A 21,437-nucleotide genomic window follows, 5' to 3' on the forward strand; every position below is an offset into this window, starting at 1 on the left:
AGGGGAAATGCTGCCCTCTTGTGGACGCATAGACAAACGGCAGCCAGTCAAGATAACGTCAATAGTATGACTATTACACTTCCGGCTAATTTTTCAAAATAAGACATGAAGGCCGCTTTACCATAATATGCTTAACTTGCTATCTTGTTTGTTTTCATATTCTTCGACATTTAATGGATAAACCCGTGACATATGACATCGATCTCATGGCTACAATTATGTGCAGTTTTTGTTTGTTCTGTTTTAAAAAGAAAAAAACGTAGCGTTAGTAATGACATCTATTTCAACCACCGACCTACAGCAGTGAAGTGATAATTCGTTGCGTCCACTAGAGGGCAGTAATTACGCAGAGCGTGACTTGGTTGTACTGTTTTTTTGTCAGACATAGATGATTCAGAAACTACAACCAACAAATTGCGGCACACTGAAATGAAACATATGGATACAATCCTCAGACAATCTTCTCTGAACACTGACTGACTGGTGACCTTATTTCGAGCCTTTACAACTATAACTTCCGAACTTTTAGGTAAGTTCTGTTTTCTCCTTTTCATTTGATAAATACTTTATTAATCTCGAGGGAAATGCAAGGTAGCAGCTTACAGACACGTGACATGAGACTTCTACATTCAACCCCCCGCAGACAAGAAAACAACAAAATTTACACAAACTTCTACACAGAAGTGAAAAACCTTATCAAATCATTATTATAAATCAATAGTCAAAGTTATACTCTTACCAAAAGTTATTTAGATAAATTAACAGAAACATTTAGAGCCCCTGCTGAAAAGGTGAATTAACCTAAATACAATTTAGCCTGTGCAAGAACACCAAAGTTACTGCAAAGTACAGCAGAGTTTACAGGAAAAAAATACTTTTAATTACAAGCTCTTGAAGGATTTTTTTCCTAGCATATGTCTGTTTGCATTTATAGTACGGTTGCAAGATGTGCAACGGTCGTAAGAATGATGTCATGATCGGAAGTATAAAATTTGCATGGGTGTGGGCAGATTAGTTGTTCACTGACTTTGTTGGCTTTGACTAAGCGTTCATCAGAGTGACCAGCCTGGGGGAAGAAACTGTTTCTGTGTGTGCCATTCAAACGTTTAAATATTTTCTAAAATCATATTAATCTAGCGTCCTATGTCAGCAAAGAGTTTGCTTAACCTTTTTTGCTTACTTGATTGTTTTGGGGGGAACGTATTAACTAACAGTAGTAATTTGAGTTTGTGGCCAAATGCTCTTAATTAGTCAAGGAAACGTCAATGCAACGCTTGAAACGCATCAATACTTCCGGTAATTGCTTTCAAATTAAGATATCAGAAAACAACCCTAAAATACTTCTTCATCATCCCAGGACCTACACTAGGTTTATGCGTTATTGATTTAAAAAGAAAAATCACACGCCAAGAGCAGGGTTCAACCCGTCTTTTAGCTCTCAGTCAGCACTAGCTAGCGGAACTTACGAAGTACAGCTCCACACAGCTACATGGACATTTTCGAGGTGTAACAGCAAAGGTTTCGTGCTTATAATTAGCCCCATGTTATATTTAATGATACAAGTTTCCTGACCTTGTTGGTTCCTGATGGTTTTAAATTGCTGACTTTATTTCGGGAGCTCACTGAACGTCTTAGTCTACGTTATTATTAGTCAGCTGAACTACTTACTCACCATGTGTGCAATTATATTGAGAGCACAGTGTTAACTTGAAATTACCCAATCTGATAATTGGTCATTCATGTCGCGTCTTTTAATTTTTCGCTTTACTATGATTTTTTACAATGATTTTTTTTCCCAAAGTTTTTTTTTTCAGTTAATAATTTTAATTATTAGTTTTAGCGCCATATGACATTTAAACTCAGTTCTTAGTTGAAGCCCTGGATCTCTGTGAGCAACATCGCATGTGTGAACAAAATAATCTACTCATTCTACACATAAAGTGCTGTAATGTTTATGCCTGCACCGAATTGGGGGTGAAGTCTTCTGTCTCAAAGTAAAATTTCTGGTCTCTCTCTCTATCTCTCTCTCTCGCCCTATCTGTAAATATTTGTGTACTGTTTTTTCCGAGTGCAGGTGAAGGCAACACTTTACCTGCGTGTGGAGAGCAGCTGATCTGAGTGAAAATGATTCAGAGGCGTCGAGGTGAAACTGACCTGACGCAGAAGTGAAAGTAGCCAAGGACGTTTCTGGTTTCATCAAATGGCAGCAGGAATCACAGGCTGTTTATCAGAGCTGTCTGCATGGAGGAGACCCTAAAGACGGCGGTAGGTCAAAGATTATTCATGATACTTTCTGTTTCTGGCATTGAAAGTGCGGCTGAACAAATATCCCCAGTCAGCAGTGGCACATTTCGATGTATCTTGTTGGTTCCTTACACCCGCTAAAAATGGTGTCCTAGTTTATATCTTAAATTTAAACTATGTTCCTGTAGAGTGAAGACTCTTCATTTAATTTTGTTTTCAATTATATTTTTCTTTTTTGTCAAAGAATGAGGCATCTCTATGCTTCATCTTTTGTCTTTGGGGAACTTTGATGCCAACTTTTCATCTACTTCTGAAAATCTTCGAGACAAAATCATTAGAAATGGAGTCACTGATACAGCTGCTTTATCATTTTTTAAAATCTCCTAAATAGAAACAAGCTTTAAGTTATATCCACTCTGTGCTGATGTTTATCTGTACAAACAATGTTACTGAATGTTCTTTGTGATTAGACTGAGTCCTGATCTACCATTAACAGTTTGCATTTATAATGTTGGAACATTATTAAATCCATATTTATAAAGTTAATCAATTCAGGTTTTTTACATGAGCTAGGGGGCTAAATTGTTAAGGTTTTATATTCATGGTAAATGTACACTGAATATAAAAGTGTTTCATTATTAGAGAACATGACCTGTTGCAGCTCACCTATTAAAACGTAATTCTTGTTTTACATCCTCAGTAATGGCCATAGAGAGCAGTGCGTTGAATACCTGTGACTACAGCCACAATGTCACCTTTTTCTACAACCTGGTGGGCAAGAAGATCAGCACAATGTGGACAACGCGGGACTATGTAGTGATTGGACTTGGTTTAACAGTATGTCTAATTGTAGTCCTGGCAAACCTGATGGTGATGGTGGCCATCTTCATGAACAACCGCTTTCACTTTCCCATCTACTATCTCCTTGGCAACATGGCTGCGGCAGACCTATTTGCAGGTATCGCCTATGCAAACCTGATGTTGAACACAGGACCCTGGACTAGCACGCTCACAAAGGAGCAGTGGTACATCCGTGGGGCTTTGATTGACATCAGCCTGACCGCCTCTGTGGCCAACCTGCTGGCTGTGGCAGTGGAGCGCCACCAGACCATCATCACCATGCAGCTGCACAGCAAGATGACAAAGAGGCGTGTGGTGCTGCTGATGGTCTGCATCTGGGCTGTGAGTGTCATCATGGGCCTGGTTCCCTCGACTGTTTGGAACTGTGAGTGTGATCTGGAGGACTGCTCCACTGTCGCTCCCCTCTACAGCCGTCGCTTCCTCATTTTCTGGGCAGTTCTCAACCTGCTCACATTCTTCATCATGGTGGCCATGTATGCCCGCATCCTCCTCTATGTGAGATACCAGAGCAGATACACGGCCCAGCACTCCTCAGAGCCAGGCCAGACTGTAGTCAACCTGATGAAAACTATCTCCATGGTTTTGGGTGAGTTTTTTCTTCAGCATGTGTTTTTTATATTTTCAAAGTTTGCTAATTTAGTAAGCTGTGAATTAGGAAAAAGTAAATAGGTGCATCATTTTGTTGATTTGTGATGTTTGTGGCCTCTCGCTTGCTGCACAAACCAGTTTTGCAGCTCTGACGTCCCTTGTTTCCTTGTTTGTCATTCTGATTATAGGTGAGACGTTAGAGTGGAATTCCAGGTCTTTCACAACCAAACTAAAATCCACTGTCTTGTCATAAACTGTCTTTGATTTCTTAATATCACCATTAACTGTAATAAAGGCACATTTACCTTAGTCATCTAAGCAGACAAGGTTCGTTTATTGCTCATAATTCTTGCACTTTGAGACATGTGTCATGTTACATCCCTGTATTTACTGCAGATTTGGAGTTAATTATTGTTGACTGCTTTCTGACTCATTCATATCTGGCATGTCTGTAGGTGCCTTCGTAATCTGTTGGACACCTGGCCTTGTGACCCTCTTATTGGACGGGCTTTTGGGGAAAGCCAGCCATGCCAATTCCTATGAGAAGTTCTGTTTGGTGATAGCAGAGTGCAACTCCCTGGTCAATCCTATCATCTATTCTCTGAGAGATGATGAGATGCGAAGGACTTTCAAGTGGATCCTGTGCTGCCTGTGTCAGATTGGGGCTGGCCAGCAGAGAAAGCATTCACCTGTGGAGATTACCTCACCACTGCCAGAGGTAAGAGTTATATTATCTACAGGTCGTTGACCTGAAGTCCAACAGCCTTCCAAACCTAAACCTAATACCATTACAGAATATTTAAAGGGAACCCTGCATTATAGGACATGCTGACCATGTTAGATCAGCGTTAGACACTTTTACATGAATGTAAGAAAGACACGACTATATTTCTACATTTTGAGAAATAATATATATAATAAATATTGTGTTTTGTAGATTATTTCTTTGTAGTTACAATGCTTCTTGGCAATAAATCTTTTTACCGCTGGAAAGCCTGTTTGTTTTTTTTAAATGATGCCACATTTGTAAGGAATATGCATTTGTGGGATGAGCAGCAGAGCTGAGTATGTGGGTTGTTTCCATGAAAAATGTGCCAAATCTTCTCTGCCAATGCCAAACAGCTTATTTTGCTGTTGTATTGACTCTTATTTTGAGCTTCTGGAACCCTCAGGTGCTGCCAATCAGGTGCCTGATTAACACCTGACTGCCGTGTTTGAATGTAGGGTCAAAGTGTGGAGAAGACGCGAAGAACGCTATGCTGATTGCTGTACCAATAGACTAACATCTTTTGGTGGAGGCAGTGTGATAGTGTGGTGCAGCAACTCCTTCACAGGCTTGTCATCATTGGAGGCAATCTCAATGCAGAGAGTTATCGACATGAGATTCTACAACCAGTAGCAATCCCAAATCTCCACAGTCTTGGACCGAACTCTGTCCTCCAAGATGACAACACTCACCCCCACAGAGCGGGGTTTATCTGAGATTACCTCCAGAATTTGGGAGTGGAGAGGATGGAATGGCCTGCCAGCAGTCCTGACCATTTAACACTTGGGATCAGCTTGGGCATGCTTGTTGTACCAGAGTGACCATCACTACCACGCTGGCTGACTTGCGACAAATGCTGGTTGAAGAATGGGATGCCATCCCACAGCAGTGTGACCAGGCTGGTGACCAGCATGAGGAGGAGGTGCCAGGCTGTTGTGGCAGTGTATGGTTCTTCCACATGCTACTGAGGCTCCTGTTTGTTAAATGAATAAATTGGTAAATTGCCAATATGTCTTGTTTCTTCAAATTTCAATCATCCAGTCTACCAAACACCAAACAAGAGTCAGTGGCAGAATCAGCTGTTTGGCATTGGCAGAGAAGATTTGGCAAATTTTCATGGATGCAATTCACATACTCAGCTCTGCTGCTCATCCCACAAATGCATGTTCCTTTCAAATGTGGCATCATTTTAAAAGGATAATAAACAGGCTTTCCAACGGTATAAGATTTATTGCCAAGAAGCATTGTTACAACAAAGAAATAATCTACCAAACACAAAATTCCTTACTTTTTGTGTTAAGTTTATATTCATATGAAGGCTGCCATTATTGTGCAATACACTCTGGGTAGTGATGTCAAATAGCTCCATTGTTTTTATCTCCACATCTTTGTGATTACACTGACCAGTCAATTTATTAGGCACACCTATTCAATTGCTTGTTAACATTAATAACTAATCACCCAATCACATGGCAGCAGCTCAGTGCATTTAGGTATGTAGATGTGGTCAAGATGATTTCAGCTTTAACATTCAGATGGTAGGGTCAGAATTTGGCATAAAGAACATGAAAGCATGGACCCATCCTGCCTCGTATTAACGGTCCAGGTTGGTGCTGGTAGTGTAATAAGGGGGATGTCTTGGCACGCTTTGGGCCCGTTAGTACCAACTGAGCTTTGTTTAAATGCCACAGCCTCCTGAGTATTGTTGCTGACCATGCCCAGCCCTTTATGACCACAGTGTACTCATCTTCTGATGGCTGCTTCCAGCAGGAGAATGCACCATGTCACAAAGCTCAGATCATCTCAAACTGTTTTTCTTGAACATGACAATGAGTTCACTGTACTCCGATGACCTCCACAGACAAGATCTCGATTGAGTAGTGCACCTTTGGGATGTGACTGAACGGGTTAGTCGCATCATGGATGTACAGCCGACAAATCTGCAGCAACTGGTAAAAAAAATCAGAGGAATGTTTTCAACATGTTGTTGAAACTATTCCACAAAGATTAAAGCGGTTCTGAAGGCAAAAGGTGGTCCAAAGGGGGTACTAAAAAGGTGTACCTAATAAAGTGGCCAATGAGTGTCTAGGACATTAACCTCTTCCTAGTCATTCTCTTCACTAAAACTGCTCTCAGGTTGAAATTAAAGGTACAGTGAAACAGTCTAGCTTGCAAGGCTCACTTCTGGTTTTAACTGTGATAGCCAGTGGAATTAAAAAAAATGCATTTCTGTTTTGTGGTCCCCTCTGATGTTCTGTAGTAAAATGTAAGATGCAAAAATATAAGATGGCATGGTCAATGGAGGGGACCCTCCCTTTGTACAGGTGCACCTACGAGAACCTGATGACCGTGATGGCCAAAAAGCACCATTTTGGTCTCATCTGACCAAAGAACTTTCTTCCACTTGACCATGAAGTCTCACTGCCCTCTGGTGAACTCTAGTTGAGATTTAATGAGTTCTCTTCAGCAATCGATTTCTCATTACCACTCTCCCATCAAGCTTTGACAGGTGAAGAACCTGGGCAACAGTTGTTGTATGCAGAGTCTCTCCCATCAGCTGCTGAAGCTTAAAACGCCTTCATAGTAGTTGTACTTGGTGGCCGCTCTCACTAGTCTCTTTGCACGGTCACTTAGTTTGTGAGGACGGCCTGATCTAAGAAGATTTACACATGTGCCATATTCCCTCAATTTCTTGATGATGGATTTAACTGAACCTACAGGGATGCTCAGTGCCTTGGACATTTTTTTGTATTCATCCCTGACTTATACTTTTCAACCTTTTTCACTGCACTCAGGTGATCCCCATTTCACTAATTGTAAGAGTAATAGCACCAAGTGGCTGGACCTCTGTTGAATTATCACTTTAAAGGGGGTGAATATATATGTAAAATCACTTATTTTATATTAAATATTTTATTTAATTGACATTACTTTGTAGAAATCTGTTTTCACTTTGACTTTAAATATGCTTTTTTGGGTGAAAAAGCCAAATTATATATACCATAATTGATGTATAAATCAATAAAAGGGTAAAACATCCACAGAGGTGAATACTTTTTATAGGTACTGTATGTATTAGTGTGCAGTCTGAACTCCATCAGTGCTACAATCTGAAACATGGTGAAGTAGCAATAGCCAGTATTTAGATGATTTCTTAACTATGTCTTACTGCAGTTTCTCTTTCTTTTACTCTTAAAGATTCTCCTTGAACATGAAGGTTGTCAGATTGTTTAACACTTTGATGGCACATGTTCAAAGAGATGTAATTTCAGAAATTTTAACGAACTGTTGAATCACAAGGCTTTGTACACCCACATAGGTCTTAGCGATAAGTTGACCTGTTTTCGCACTTACTTGTGTAAAGATTAAATAGAGTATACATTCTCACTGTAGTTTAACCTATGTTTAACTTGTACTCGTATTAGCTGGAATAATTTACGAAACCTGTGTGGGTGTACAAAGGCTTTCTTAAAAACCCCATTTATTTCATGAGAAAGGTCATGGAAGAGCAATTAATCCATATTGGTATTGATTTGAAACAAGTATTTTGATTTTTACTGGAATCCAAGTTTTAGACTGTGGTATCTTTACAGGCCTGCTAAAACACCAATGAACATGCTTAATCTGAAACTATTTGGTATCTTGTTTGGACCTGTTATGCTTATAAGACTCTTTTTGTCTACAGGAAGCGCTTGGCTGCACCCAGAAGTCAGAAGATCAGGATGCCTGTATGGAAACTAACAATAAAGAAAACAGTTGGACAGTGGCACAGACATGAGGACTGCAGGCCTATTTACCAAGATTTTTTGTCCTTTTTCTTTTTTTTACTGTAATCTATCAGCCACTCATGTTGTAAAACTTTGCTTAATATGGGCAAACTTTTGCCAAACTACCTCTCTTCCATGTAAACAAATGCATTATTTGAAAAGCTGGAGGTATTTCTAATTATTTCATTTCTCAGCAGGTATTCCTGTCTCAGCAAGGCTAACAGACTCACATATTAACCATCAGATGGTGCAATCTCTCCTTTTATTACATTTGACTATCACAAGAGCATTTGTGACAAATTAGAAAATGAAACACTTCTAAAATCTGAAATCAAATACTGAAAAATCACACTAAATCATTTTATTAATTTTCTAATAAGAACACTACAATTTGTCATATTCTTCCTTTTGTTTTACTCTTTCTAGAACAATTCTAAAGTTGAGGTATAAAAGGAGTTCATACAGACTCACAAGTCTGAAAACAGTGGGGGTTATATACAAGAGAAATGGAAAGACAGAGGTAGAAGGAGGGGTAAATACAAGGGAAAGAAGGGAGATACAAATATACTAATAAAAAAAGGAATCAAAATGGTTTAAGAAGCCATTTGGTGCTGTGGAAATTATTCTGTCACTTGCTGAATCAAAAAGTTTAAGCATCATAAAGGGTAGATGATATGGTAAATCTTTTCAAAAACTAAAGGGGATGACATAATTTATCACTAAATGCCAATGAGTTTAGGCTTCTCTGTTTGCCAAACATTAATTGCTGACATAAGAGGTGCATAAAGGTCGGGGCTTTTTCACAGGACAAAAGATCTACATGTAGCAGTTATTTAAAAACCTCAAACAAAAAACAAGGATTCACTTCCTCGAATCAAATGCAAATGTTAATAATCTTCCAGTATTATCTTTGAACTATCACAAATAATATCTGCTCATTTTTACAGAGCTGTCTCCCCCTCTCCACTGACAGAAATCACTCAATAAATCAAAAATATGCACAGGTAGGAAAAACATCAATAAGGACAAATAGTTGAATATCTGGGCAAGTATGAGTAACCAGGGGAGTTAATTTTTTCCCACAGCACCAAATGTAACACCTGTAAACCCTTTATCGCCTCCAGGTTATGTAACAAAAAACCTAAATAATATCCAAAATTGATAGTTACTGTGAATCCTGTGACACAGAGGCCAAAGAAAACTGGCATCTCAACCAAACGTTAAAGTTTATAAAAGAAAAAATACTGAAACATTACACAAACTGTACAGTGACATCCATTACAACAGGTAGAAAAGGGGGAAGGATGATAATTTGGTGTGGTGATAACGTTATTTATAAGATACACTCGTATGAACTGCGATGAGTAACAAAACAAGTAATTAGGTGTGTGATAGCACATATGGCCAACTGACAAGCTCAAGTTTTGTTCTGTAACATGGTTCAACAAAGTTCTGACTGACACATTTTCATAAGGCTTCACCTTACTATCAAAAATGCTTTGTTATTCACATAACAGTTAATGTATAAAATAGTTCCATTGAATGAAAATACCCAAAAATGTTGCAGGTTTGTCTTAAACACAAGTTTACATCACCCAGTGCTGCCTCTTTTTTGGTAACAGAGGAGAGAGAGAAGCCCTTGCCCAATTGGCAACAAAACAAAATAGTCACGGTTTTATCAGAAGGTATTAAAGGATGAAAAAAGGTGAGAGCATACTCGTCTATGCTCAAAATCAAAATACAGATTTGATGAGTCCTTACTCTGCCCACCCTCCCATGGCACCCAACAAGAAAAAAAAAACAAAAATCAAATCAACTTGAGGCATGACAACACCACACAGAGACACAGATACATAATTCCCTCCTCTCCTCAGCTGAAAATGTGGCTGTGCACCAACTTCAGAGAGACATAGAGTAGCATTATTACATTGCTGAACGTGGTATTTTTGGTTTTGATACAACAGAAGGTTGTAGTGTGTTGCCTTGGGCTCACAGGCTTAAATGTTTCAGGATGGGGAGGAGATCTTAGTTGAACCCCACCTGGTGTGTCACTGGCTGGTGGAAGCACCCAGTCTCTTCTAATGCTTACAAAGGTCAAAGGGCACCAGCCAGTTTGACTAGGGCATCCCAAGAACACTGTACACACGCCCACACAGAGACACACACATCATAGTAATAAATGATGCACTTTTTCCTTTTTGGTCTGACTGTAATAATTATACCCTTTATTTTTTGTTAATAAAAACAAAGCTAAAAACTTGGAAGGTTAAATGAAAACAATAATATCACGCCTAGACGTCCTACATGCATGGAAGACAGTCACGTTTCTATATTCATATCACGTTTGTCCCAATAACACATCAATGCCCCACAATCGTTCCACCCTTTTCTTCCCAAAGTTATTTAGATGCTTTATTGAGCTCGTTTTTGGTGGTGGCTGGTGCATTCTTGGTGAAACAGCATTAGAAAATAGACTACAATCAAATAAACTAGTGGACAGAAAGCAAGAAGTTAAGTCTACAAGCCATCTACCAACACCCTCTATTGGTTAGCAACAAAAAAGGGCTACTGTTACAGCCACTCAACCAAATATATTCTCCTCTCTGCCCATTCCTCCTCTATCCACCAGCCCTATTATTACATGCCCTGTCTGTTTAGAACAGTGATCCCCTTTACTACCCTTTGACAGGTAGAGACACCCATAACGAGGATGCTAACTGTTGTGCTTGACACGGTTATGTCAGCTCACTATGAAAACCACTGAAAAGTTTAGTGTGTGGTATGAAAGAAGTGTGCATGCACATTTGTGCATATCCCAACTGTTCTCTTAGAAATCTTTAACTGAATGAAACATCAAGCTATAAGACTGGAAGATAAAACAGCGTCTTGTGTTGAAAAGGGAGCGGTTGATCTTGGAGAAACAGATGTGTTGACAACGACTGGGGTAGCACTTTGGTACGAGCAAGTTGAGCAGAGCTCCCTGGTGGTCTGTATCAACAGTTTGACTGTCAAATGCCAAAGCTTCAAGAGATACAGTCAATCACACACAGTTTTCCAAAGCAAAGGGTCGAGTGCAGAGGTCAACAGCAAATGACAAGCTGTGTGAGTACTGTGTGAAGTTATCGTGCATATACACATAATGTACAGACATCATGATCATCTACACAGCTGGGTCAGTGGTTCTCAAAAAGTACTTGGAGTTGATTTCAGTCCGTCTCAGCATCAAAAAGCTCCATCACTCTTTTACTCTGAGTTAGGGAGCTTCTAGCATTGAAGTGGAGCTGTGAGGTGGAGGCAGATTATCTCCTGACAACTGGCTGTGTTGTGGTCCAGCGCAGTCTGTGTTTTATGAAATGAGAGTGCAGCCTTGTGTGGATGTCTAGTTGAGGAGGAGGGAACAGTGGAAATGAGGACAGAGGATGGTAGTCAACTCAGACCGCCGTCAGAATGGTGTCATGGCAGTGAAAGCCACAGGATCAGTTGGAGGTGTCGGAGTGGACGCTGCCAGGAGGACCAGGAGGAGAGGTGACCGAGTGGGGGTTGGTGGTGTCCTGCCAGCTGTTAGCCTGCAAACAGTGAGGGAAGAGAGAATTCTGCATAAATAGGGGCTTTTAATAATAAGTTTACATCAACTATTTTTGTGCCAACTAGCAAAATGATGTAGCCTCACAACAGTTTACTGACTGCAGACAAAATGTTTAAGTCTACACATCAGTTAAAACTAGATATTAAATTACAAAATTATTTATTTTTATTATTCATTATGAGGGTTATGCAGGAGTCCTCAGTGAATTTCAGTAAATCCACCTATGTATGTGCAACAACAATTATCTGACTTTTACCTTATTTTGGAGGCATGGTTGGTACTTTTCCAATCTATAAATAAATCATCTTGAAGATTTGCTCTAAGATAATTATATGTTTAGTGCCTGCAGTAATCAGCAGTGATTTAGACCATAAGTCACAGATAAAAGCATGTGTGTTTGCAGAACAACAAACTTAAAGTTAGTTATAACAAAGTTAAAGCAAAGACAAGATCACTGGCTGGAGACAAATTATGATAAAAACAGAAGCCCAAGAAAAAGTATTAGACTGGGCATCAATATAAAGCCAAACAAGTTAAAATGCAAACTGACAGGAAGGACAAGATGCTGCCAAAGCAATAGAGATCTTAAGCACTGAATTCCTAACCCTTTTTTCTTGAAGCACCCCTGTACTTTTATCAAAGTAACCCCCCCCCCTCCATTGGCAATTTAATTATATATCTATTTAACAAACAGCAGCATAGGTAGCGTTCAAAGAACCATACACAGCCATAACAGCCCCACCAATGCTGGCTGAATAACTAGCATTTAAACAACCCCCTCCTCATGCTGGTCACCAGCATCATCTTTATATCTCTCTGCATTGAGATTAAATCCAATGATGACAATCAGGTACCTGACACTCACCTGGGGGTACCAGAAGCTCAAAACAAGAGTCAATAGCAAAAAGCAGAATAACTTGTTTGGCATTGGCAGAGAAGATTTGACACATTTATCAAGGGCAAACCCACATACTCAGCTCTGCTGCTCATCCCACAATAAGTTTTGCCATGATCTTAGTCAATATATACCAATCTAATTTTGACAACCAACCAAGTTCCATAATATCAGCCTTTAGTTAATACTCACATCCAGGCGATGAGGGGTGTAGAGGCCGCTACCTGACAGCTCCTCATAGCCGCCCGTCAGGTGTGTAGCACGGTGCAGGGTATCCACCTGTCAAAAACACAACACACATAAAGTTCAGAACAAACTTCTGCATTTGACACTTGAAAGGATATTCAGCTACTGCTTTTTTTCTTTGACAAAACAACCTATGGTTGAACAGAGGAGTTAGAGTGTCCACAAACCTCTACTGTATCTTCTAGAGACAGAGTGTGTTTTCAGCCAGTGCTGGCACACATTATAAACTCCATTGGCTCACTTCTGCTCTACCTTCCATGACATCAAAGAATGCCACTGCAGCTAAAATATGATACAGTTTTTAGATTGTTATATTCTTGAATTTATATAGCTTAGGCTTAACAGCAGAAATCTGTGGATCCCTCCAGGACAACACAACATCTATTAACAGAACACAGTCTCAAGCACAGGTCAATTTAAGGGAATTCCTTTTGGTCTACACAGGGGTGAATACATTTGGAGGGACAGGGAAAAGAATCTTGAAGGGGAAGGAACAACATGGATAACCAGAGTTCTGTGGAAGATTCAGAGGGCTTGCTAGCTTAATACCCAGAATAAAATACTCCAGCTCTACTTTATCAACTGAAGAGTAACGTGGAACCTTGATGCTCTTTTAAGACAAATATATAGGTAGGGACTATGTGTATATATGCAACTATTCAGGAATATTCAATAATACAAAGCTAAGCAGCCTTCAATAAACTGACCTAAAACTTCCTGAGTGAATACATAAGGTCACCAGGACTCACTGTACAGGATCAAGGAAGGGTCAGCTTGTCTGAGTAAATGTTGAGGGAGGAGTTGGCAGGGTCGTGGGTAAAGTTGGGATGGGATCTGAGGAGAGGTCGAGATCCAGGGGAGCTAAGCTAAGGATCAGGGAATTCTGGGGGGCTAGGTTTACAGCATTGAGGTCAACTCTACAGCTGTCCTCAGTGCATACCTGTGGCTGTAGAGAGGGGGCGATGGTGAGACCCTCCCCGTTGAGTGAACGCAGGCCAAGGTAGGCGTCTCCTGTGTGAGACAAACTGTATGACCCCGGAGACCCTGTAGGCAATGTACATATCCAATATCCAATCAGCTCTAGCACAGTGTCATGGGGTCAGAAGGTCACTACTGTTTACTAACACCTACTGGAAGAAGTAAATCCGACATCCAGCTTGGGTATGAGAGAAAGTGTTCACAGCAAGCTTATTCTGAATATATAATCTAAACATTAGTTTAATTTCCTTACATGAGTGGATTAAAGACTGGACTTTAATTAGGTCATATAAGAGCCTTCTTTTTTTTTTTAAAGGTTGTGGTTCAGTCAGCATGGTTAGGAACAATATAGTGAGAGCAGGTAGGAGGCTCTGCCTGTATTTAAATATCTTCAGCATATTTGAAAAAGTGCCGATAAACCCCTAAAGGGATCAAATGTTTCTTGCCAACAGTAAAGTATACCTCAGTGTTTGTAGTGTAGCTTGAAAAAAATTGAATCCTTCATTTTCAGTAATTCCATTTTTACTGTACTGAAGAAGGGCTAAATAAATCACAAATGATCACTTAACTGTTTCATTCAATTTCCTACTTTCTAGGCATTAAAAGTTAATAAAATATGACTGTGCTGTGTTTTCTTATTCTGTAGAATACAACATACAAAAATGCAATGTTTCATTCTGAGTATCAGAACAGTGACAAGGTGCATTTAAGGGGTTTAGAAACAAAAATGATATTAAAGAAACATTTGGCATGCATAACATGAGATGAATTTCCACTTATGGACAAACAGATGAAGACTACCAACAAAACTCCAATGTTTTCGTCATTGTCCTTCCTGGAGAAGCAAAAGCTTTAAGTGTTTGATATTCAAGAAAACATCAGCATATGTTCATATAGTATAGAAATAGGGGAGAGAATCTGAAATAAAATCAACTGTTTTATGTAGAAAAAAGGAGGTACAATGACTACGTCACGCTAAAGACAGTGTAGCATTTGGGCTGGGCAACTAATCGAAATTTGGATTCAATCGTAATTTTTCCTGCAGCAATTTTCAAATCCCAGAAGGTGCAATATATCTTAAATCTGAAATATGTGTCAAAATACCAGTTAAATACTTTTTTTGTAGTAGCCATATTATGCTCTACACATTAAGCCAACATTTAAGTGTCAAATTTTTTAGAAAAGTTTACAAAAAATACCCCAAACCCCACGATTTTCTTGTTTTGTGCATTTCAGTCCATTCAATACAATAGTTCATATCAAACATGTAACTGAGTTAAGAATAAACATAACTGGATTTTTTCCCCACATTTTTCAGTCCTTGTTTAATCTTTCTAAAACTATGCTGTTTATAGTATAGAATGATTGATTGCTTGTGTTTGTTGAAAAATATATAGGATAAGGGAACTTACCTTACTTATTTTCCCAGTCATTTAGCCCTAGACAGTATTGCTTTAAATTTCTAGAATTCCTGAGGGTATGTTTTTTAAAGCCATATCTGAACAGAATATAGCCATGATGTAAAAATAGGTAATCTTAAAAACTGGGAATGTACATTAATGTACCTAATGCATTAGAAATTGTGACTGTGTCCATAGCTCAGATTCTTCACAGATTAACAATGTGTTTGTTTCAATTCATTTTAATCTATGACAAACTGGATAACATTTGTAGGGTTGCAACAAAAAAATGATAAAACAATAATAATAATTGACAATTGAAAGTGTTGGTTATTATCCTGTCACTGGACACAACACAGGGACACATGTAGAGAGATGAGCGTTGGGTTGGGCATTTAGTCCACTTCAGTATGTACTCTACACACTTTAATTTGACTTACTACTTTGTTCATCAAGGGCAGTTTTCAATGATGGAGATGACATTTTGGTAACATAAAATTAGATCTTTGAAAATCAAAAACTCCAATGAAACTAAAGTTTTGTTTTTGATTATAAGATGTAACGCAGACAAACTTCTGGGCTGTGTGAGTTTAACAATCCATGATTTCCACTTCCATGCCTCTCAAATGTCCGTCAAAAGACAAGCAAAAGAGAGGACAGATGTGTGCGAGCTACAGGCATAGAAAGAGAGCAACACGTGATTGTGTGTCTGTGTGTATTTATGTGTGTGTCAGTAATTTAAGAGCCAACAGAGATGAGGAGCCATAATGACATCAAGTTTTATGAGCTAATGTGCTAGCTCGCTAGGCCAAGCAAAGACTGACAAAGATCTGTAAGGTAACATAATGTCAGTAACCTTTTAGAGATAGGACTTCCCCTTATAAAGATGTATAGAAAAGGCTGGTTAAATCTGCAGCTCTTTTGTGATTAAAAAATGTATACAAGTGTACCTACACTGTGAATCTAATCCACTGTTGGTAAAATTCCTTCATTCAGACTACAGCATATCAGTACAGTCATCAGTATAGTCTTAAGAATATACAGTTTCTAGTAAACATTTCACCCTTCGGATGTTTTACCCCTTTAATTGATTTTCTAAATCAATCATGTTCAATAACAGGCTTTTTTGACAAAAAAAAGTGAGGACGGCCTAATCTAGGCAGACTTACACATGTGCCATATCCCTTTCAGTTCTTGATGATGGATTTAACTGAACTGGGCGGAGGGGTTTGAGCCTTCCATCCCCTGACTTATACTTTTCAATAACGTTTTCTCTGAGTTGCTAGAAATGTTCTTTTGTCTTCATGGTGTAAATGGTAGCCAGGAATACTGATTAAACAGTAACTGGACCGTCCAGGCACAGGTGGCCTTTATACTACAAACGCTTGAGACACACTCACTGCACTGAGGGGATCCCTGTTTCACTAACTGTAAGACTACTAGCACCAATAAGATGGACCTCTGGTGAGTTAGGTCTGCGACATTGAAGGGGGTGAGTACTTAGGCAATCACTTATCGTACCTTACATATTTTATTCAACTGACGTTGCTTTGTAGAAACTTGTTTCACTTGATATTAAAGGGTGTTTTTAAAAAATGACTGATTTATAAAATCAATAATAGGGTAAAATATCCAAGTTTAATTTAATCTGTGTCCCTCAGTGTCCTGTAAAAGTTATCTGATGTAGCAAAGCCAGTCAGGGGTTAGTCATTTACTTCAAAAAAGTCATCCAAAATCTCATATTATTTCAACACCTAAGGGACATCTGTGTTCAGAATGAAAATAAACTATATATACTAGTATACTTATGTATCTGACTTTTTCAAAAAAATCAGTCAATTAATCAGTTATTAAAATAATTACAAGCTGAAGGCCCAGATTTCACCTGACTCAGACCACACTGCAGGATAGTTGGCCAGCAGCACATTTGCACTGTGAAGAGCATGTAGAGATCTGCTGATGGGAAATGATAGTTTGTGGGTACTTAAGAAGGAGGATGTGTTACCTGAGTTGGGTGTTGCTGGGGAGTTAGCCTGGCTAGCTTGCGCAGATACGTTGGCAGCATCCACCGCTGTTTTAACCGCGTAGAGGTTTGCTTCCTCCTGGAACTTGCCGATGTTCTTCTTGTAACGTATTCTCTTGTTGCCAAACCAATTAGAGACCTGAAGAACAGGTAAAAAACCCAAATTTACTCATAATAGCTACACAGTAAAATACAATAGTGAATCAACACATTCACACACTTGGCTTCTATAACTGATGAAGTTAATACTGAAGAAAAATCACTACAGAGGCAGGTAGGTCATCAACAACCTCGTGATCAACAGTAACTGTCAAAGAACTAAAATCTTTTTTTTTTTTTTTTGGCCTTTTTGCCTTTATTTGACAGGACAGTGGATAGAGTCGGAAACAGGGGAGAGAGCGGGGAGAGACATGCAGGAAATAGTGCCACGGGCCGGATCCGAACCCGGGTCGCCTGCGTATATGGCATGCGCCTTAACCACTCGACTACCGGCGCGCCAGAACTAAAATCTTTTAACACAGTAGATACATCCAACTCAACCATGCCCTACTTAGGAGCCTCGCTGATCAAAACATTTCTTCAAGAGCCACAGTCCAAAAAAACCTTCCCTGCCTGACAAAAATTGTGTTGAGTATAGGAATGATCTCACAATTTTTGAGGAATGGTAAGCATGATGTACCATACAATTAGATCTTTAATGTAATAATATTGATAGTCTTATTGATACTTCTTAGCAAGCTGAGCCTTCACAAATACCACTATTGATGCTTAGTGGAAAGAGGAAATGGCAATACATTTCAACAGATGTGGTATAAACTGAGTGGAGCTTGGGTTAAAAATAAACATTTCAAAATCCCATCTGTTATATCTACTCAATACTACTGGAAAAACAAACTTCTTGCTTTTAATATTGTATTGCTTCAAGTTTCTCCCCAAAACCTTCTTTTTCTTGATTTTACATTTGAACTCCTCATGATGACATTATTGGTTGTTTAGTTGCCTAACTAGCTTTAAAATACATTTTCACATTGGATTATTATTACTAAAATAATGGGACATACTTTAAAGTTTGGGTGCACTTACCATGGTTTTGTTTGTAGTTTAAAGTGGTTAGCAAAAGAAACAAGCATTAAAACATCCCTTGATTAGGGTATTGATACTACTGCTACTTATGACTGACTTTTATATCTTAACAGAAATACAGGGTTATTGCAAGACTCAATTTGTCTTAAGACTCTGAACTGTGACCGTTTGAGACTAATTCAAACACCATGACAAGACTCTAGTGACCCTGGATATAGCAGTGTTATAAATTCACCTGAGACACAGTGATTCCACACTTCTTGGCCAGTTCCTCCTTGGCTTCTTCACTAGGGTAGGGGTTGGACAGGTGGGAGTAGAAATACTCGTTCAGCACCTCCGTAGCTTGCTTGTTAAAGTTGCGCCTCTTACGTCTGACAAACAGAGAGCAGAGATAATAACCAAAATGCTTGGAATGTAACAACGACATCAACGTGCTTGGATAACTACACCTGTCAAGGAATGACCAGAGACCAAAAACACACATACACACCTGGCATCGAGGAAGCGTGAGCGTAGAATCATGACAGCCTCACAGGTGCTCTGTTTGAGCTGCATCTGAATTGAACTGAACTTGCGGTGGATAATAGCAACCATGCGCTCAATCTCCTTGGGAGAGATGGGTCGTGTGCGAGACTGCTCTCTCAGCAGGTTCATTACATGGTTGGTGAACTCACTACAGGCCTGGTCCATGGATAGAAAAGAAAAAGAGTTTAAAGCCACTGTATAAAAAAAACAAAAAAAAAAAACGCACAGACACTGTCCAGTTCCACTTGGTTCTGATGATGATACCCATACCTCAGCAGTTAGAATGTTTTTTCGAAAACAGTAACACGTGGTCTGCTAGTTCATTGTGAAATTCAAACAGTAAAACACACCAAAAGCTTATAAAAGTAGGAAATACCCTGCCTGCAACACCCTGCAATACCTTGCATGCTGAAGCATGCTAACTCTCTTGGCCCAGGGACAGATGAAAGAGGTGTGTGACATGGTACAATTGCTCATGCATGCAGCATGTAAGCACTAGCGTGCAATTAGGGATGGGGATCATTGATTTTTATTGATACTGATACCCTTATCGATACCACTATCGATACTTTCTATAGTTTGGTGGAAAGACAAAAAGACAAATATTTACACTAGAAGAAGTCTTAACTGAGTAGTGCTTCAGTTAAAAAGTTATGATTCAGTCACATCCATTGTATATCCCTTAAATACAAACACATTCTTCATATTTACTGTATTTATTGAAGTTTATCATCAAAAACTAAATTGTCCTTTTATAAGTGACATTTGAACATCGTAACATATAAAGTAGAGTTGTCTAACTCACTGAGGTTCCCCGAACGCATCATATTTTCCATCTTTCAGCGCCGTAAGTTCAATCATTAACTTTAATTCTGCTAATTCCATCACAGGACTCTCTACAAAGTTCAGGAGCACTTTGCAGCATTTATCTGAGGAGCTGAAGAAGAAAACTGTTCTGAAGCGGCTGAAAAGAGTGATACAAGTGCCTAATACTCCCAGCCTAGATGGGTATGATTGTCTTTTTTCCTCAGTTGAAGGAACCACATTCTGGTTTAATGTAATGCACAATTCTGATGTGCTTTTAGTTTATGCTCCCCTTGCAAGAACTGATCTATGTTTTTACACCAGCCATATCTTAAAATGGCGAGCCTGTGAGACTCGATAGCAGTATCAATAAGCTAAGTTAGTCATTTTCGGGTATTTGAAAAATACAGAACCAGGGTTATGATCCCCAACCTTACACACAACATGCATGTGACACATAAATAATACAACTGTTCTCTTGACAATTATTAGAAACAACAGTGGAGTATAAGGGGTGTATCTAACCAAAACAACCCAAAATACGTCACAAAATAAGTAAAGGTACTGTTATGATGTTTGTGTACTTCTCCGCTGTGCTGACTCTGTGAGACCATGGTTCTTGTAAACTGCAAATGTCAAATGACAATGTGATGATATACCCGTGTACAGGCCCAGTTAGGTTTGAAGTATTGTGACTGCAGGCCAGCAGAAAACTGGGGAGGGGAACAAGCCTGCTTCAGCACAGCAAGGGGTATCTGGCACTAGTGTGAATGTGCCCTTCAAAAGCTAAACACCAAAAGCCAGGCTTTCAAGTAACACATCTAAGCATCAATAAGAGCACGATGAGAGGGGCCTCAGAGTGCAAAAAAACAAAAGAAAAAGCACTGGTTTTGATTCCAAGATTTAACTCCTGCACAAACTTTTTATGGATTATGTACTGACTGGTGGAATTTGCTGACCAAAGTCTGATAAATTACAATCATTTGAATGCAAAGGGCCTTGGGGTGAGTTTCCCACTCTATGCAAGTTTGCATTAAAAAAACGCACAGCAGCTTATAATAGTACTAAAATGCATTTAAACAAAAGAATTTAAGTGCTGTTTCATCTGTTGAAAACCTGTAATTTAACCCCAAGGGTCACACTCATTGAGGTACTGTTTTTTTGGAAATCTGCTTGCATTTCTAATTTTAACTGTTCTAAAATTTGATTTCTACAATTCACATCTAGGCATCATGTTCAGCTTGGTACACACCTGTTCATACTTCTCCAGCTCAGAGTGATAGATCTGGCGGATCTGAGCGAGCTTGGCTCTGTAGTCAGAGTGTTCGATGCTGCTGTCGGTGGGTGAGCCCCCCGCTGCTGCTGCAGCTGCAGCTGCTGCAGCTGACCCTCCTCCCTTCTCTGGTCCTGACACACCTTCTGCTAGCAGCATGTTGTCCAAGCGCATGATCTGGGGATCTGGGGGGTCCTCCTCCTGCACACCTCGTATACTCAGAACTGTAAGAGAGGAGAAAAAGAATATGGATAAGTTCTTATTATTTATTAATTTCCTTACATTTTGGTGTGTTTGGGGGGGTCTTTGCTAGTCCTACCCTGCTGGAATGCCTGGAGGCCGGCGTGAAGCAGATGCTTTTAAAAGTGTTGAAAAACTCCTAAACAACACTTTTTCCT

The 21,437-nt window shown here is 39.4% G+C and overlaps 2 protein-coding genes across 3 annotated transcripts in view; one reads left to right on the forward strand and one right to left on the reverse strand.

Annotated features, from left to right (window-relative positions):
- The first annotated feature begins 376 nt into the window (after positions 1-376).
- On the forward strand, positions 377-8,391 carry lpar2a (lysophosphatidic acid receptor 2a). Its single transcript, XM_041817248.1, has 5 exons — positions 377-529; positions 2,075-2,265; positions 2,945-3,691; positions 4,149-4,411; positions 8,145-8,391. The coding sequence occupies exons 3-5, from the start codon at positions 2,947-2,949 to the stop codon at positions 8,235-8,237; spliced, it is 1,101 nt and encodes a 366-aa protein (XP_041673182.1). The 5' UTR covers positions 377-529; positions 2,075-2,265; positions 2,945-2,946; the 3' UTR covers positions 8,238-8,391.
- Positions 8,392-8,471: 80 nt separating this feature from the next.
- The window catches only part of pbx4 (pre-B-cell leukemia transcription factor 4), a 34,779-nt gene continuing 21,813 nt past the window's right edge, over positions 8,472-21,437 (reverse strand). For both annotated transcript variants that reach the window (XM_041817247.1, XM_041817246.1), the window contains 6 exons: positions 21,019-21,263; positions 18,928-19,118; positions 18,673-18,808; positions 17,337-17,493; positions 12,900-12,986; positions 8,472-11,792 (listed from right to left, as the gene is read on the reverse strand). In XM_041817247.1, the coding sequence (XP_041673181.1) occupies positions 12,943-12,986; positions 17,337-17,493; positions 18,673-18,808; positions 18,928-19,118; positions 21,019-21,263 (773 nt within the window). In that variant the 3' untranslated portion in view covers positions 8,472-11,792; positions 12,900-12,942. The remainder of the gene's footprint in view (positions 11,793-12,899; positions 12,987-17,336; positions 17,494-18,672; positions 18,809-18,927; positions 19,119-21,018; positions 21,264-21,437) is intronic.

This window comes from Cheilinus undulatus, linkage group 21 (assembly GCF_018320785.1).
Source record: "Cheilinus undulatus linkage group 21, ASM1832078v1, whole genome shotgun sequence".
Classification (NCBI taxonomy): Eukaryota; Metazoa; Chordata; class Actinopteri; order Labriformes; family Labridae; genus Cheilinus; species Cheilinus undulatus.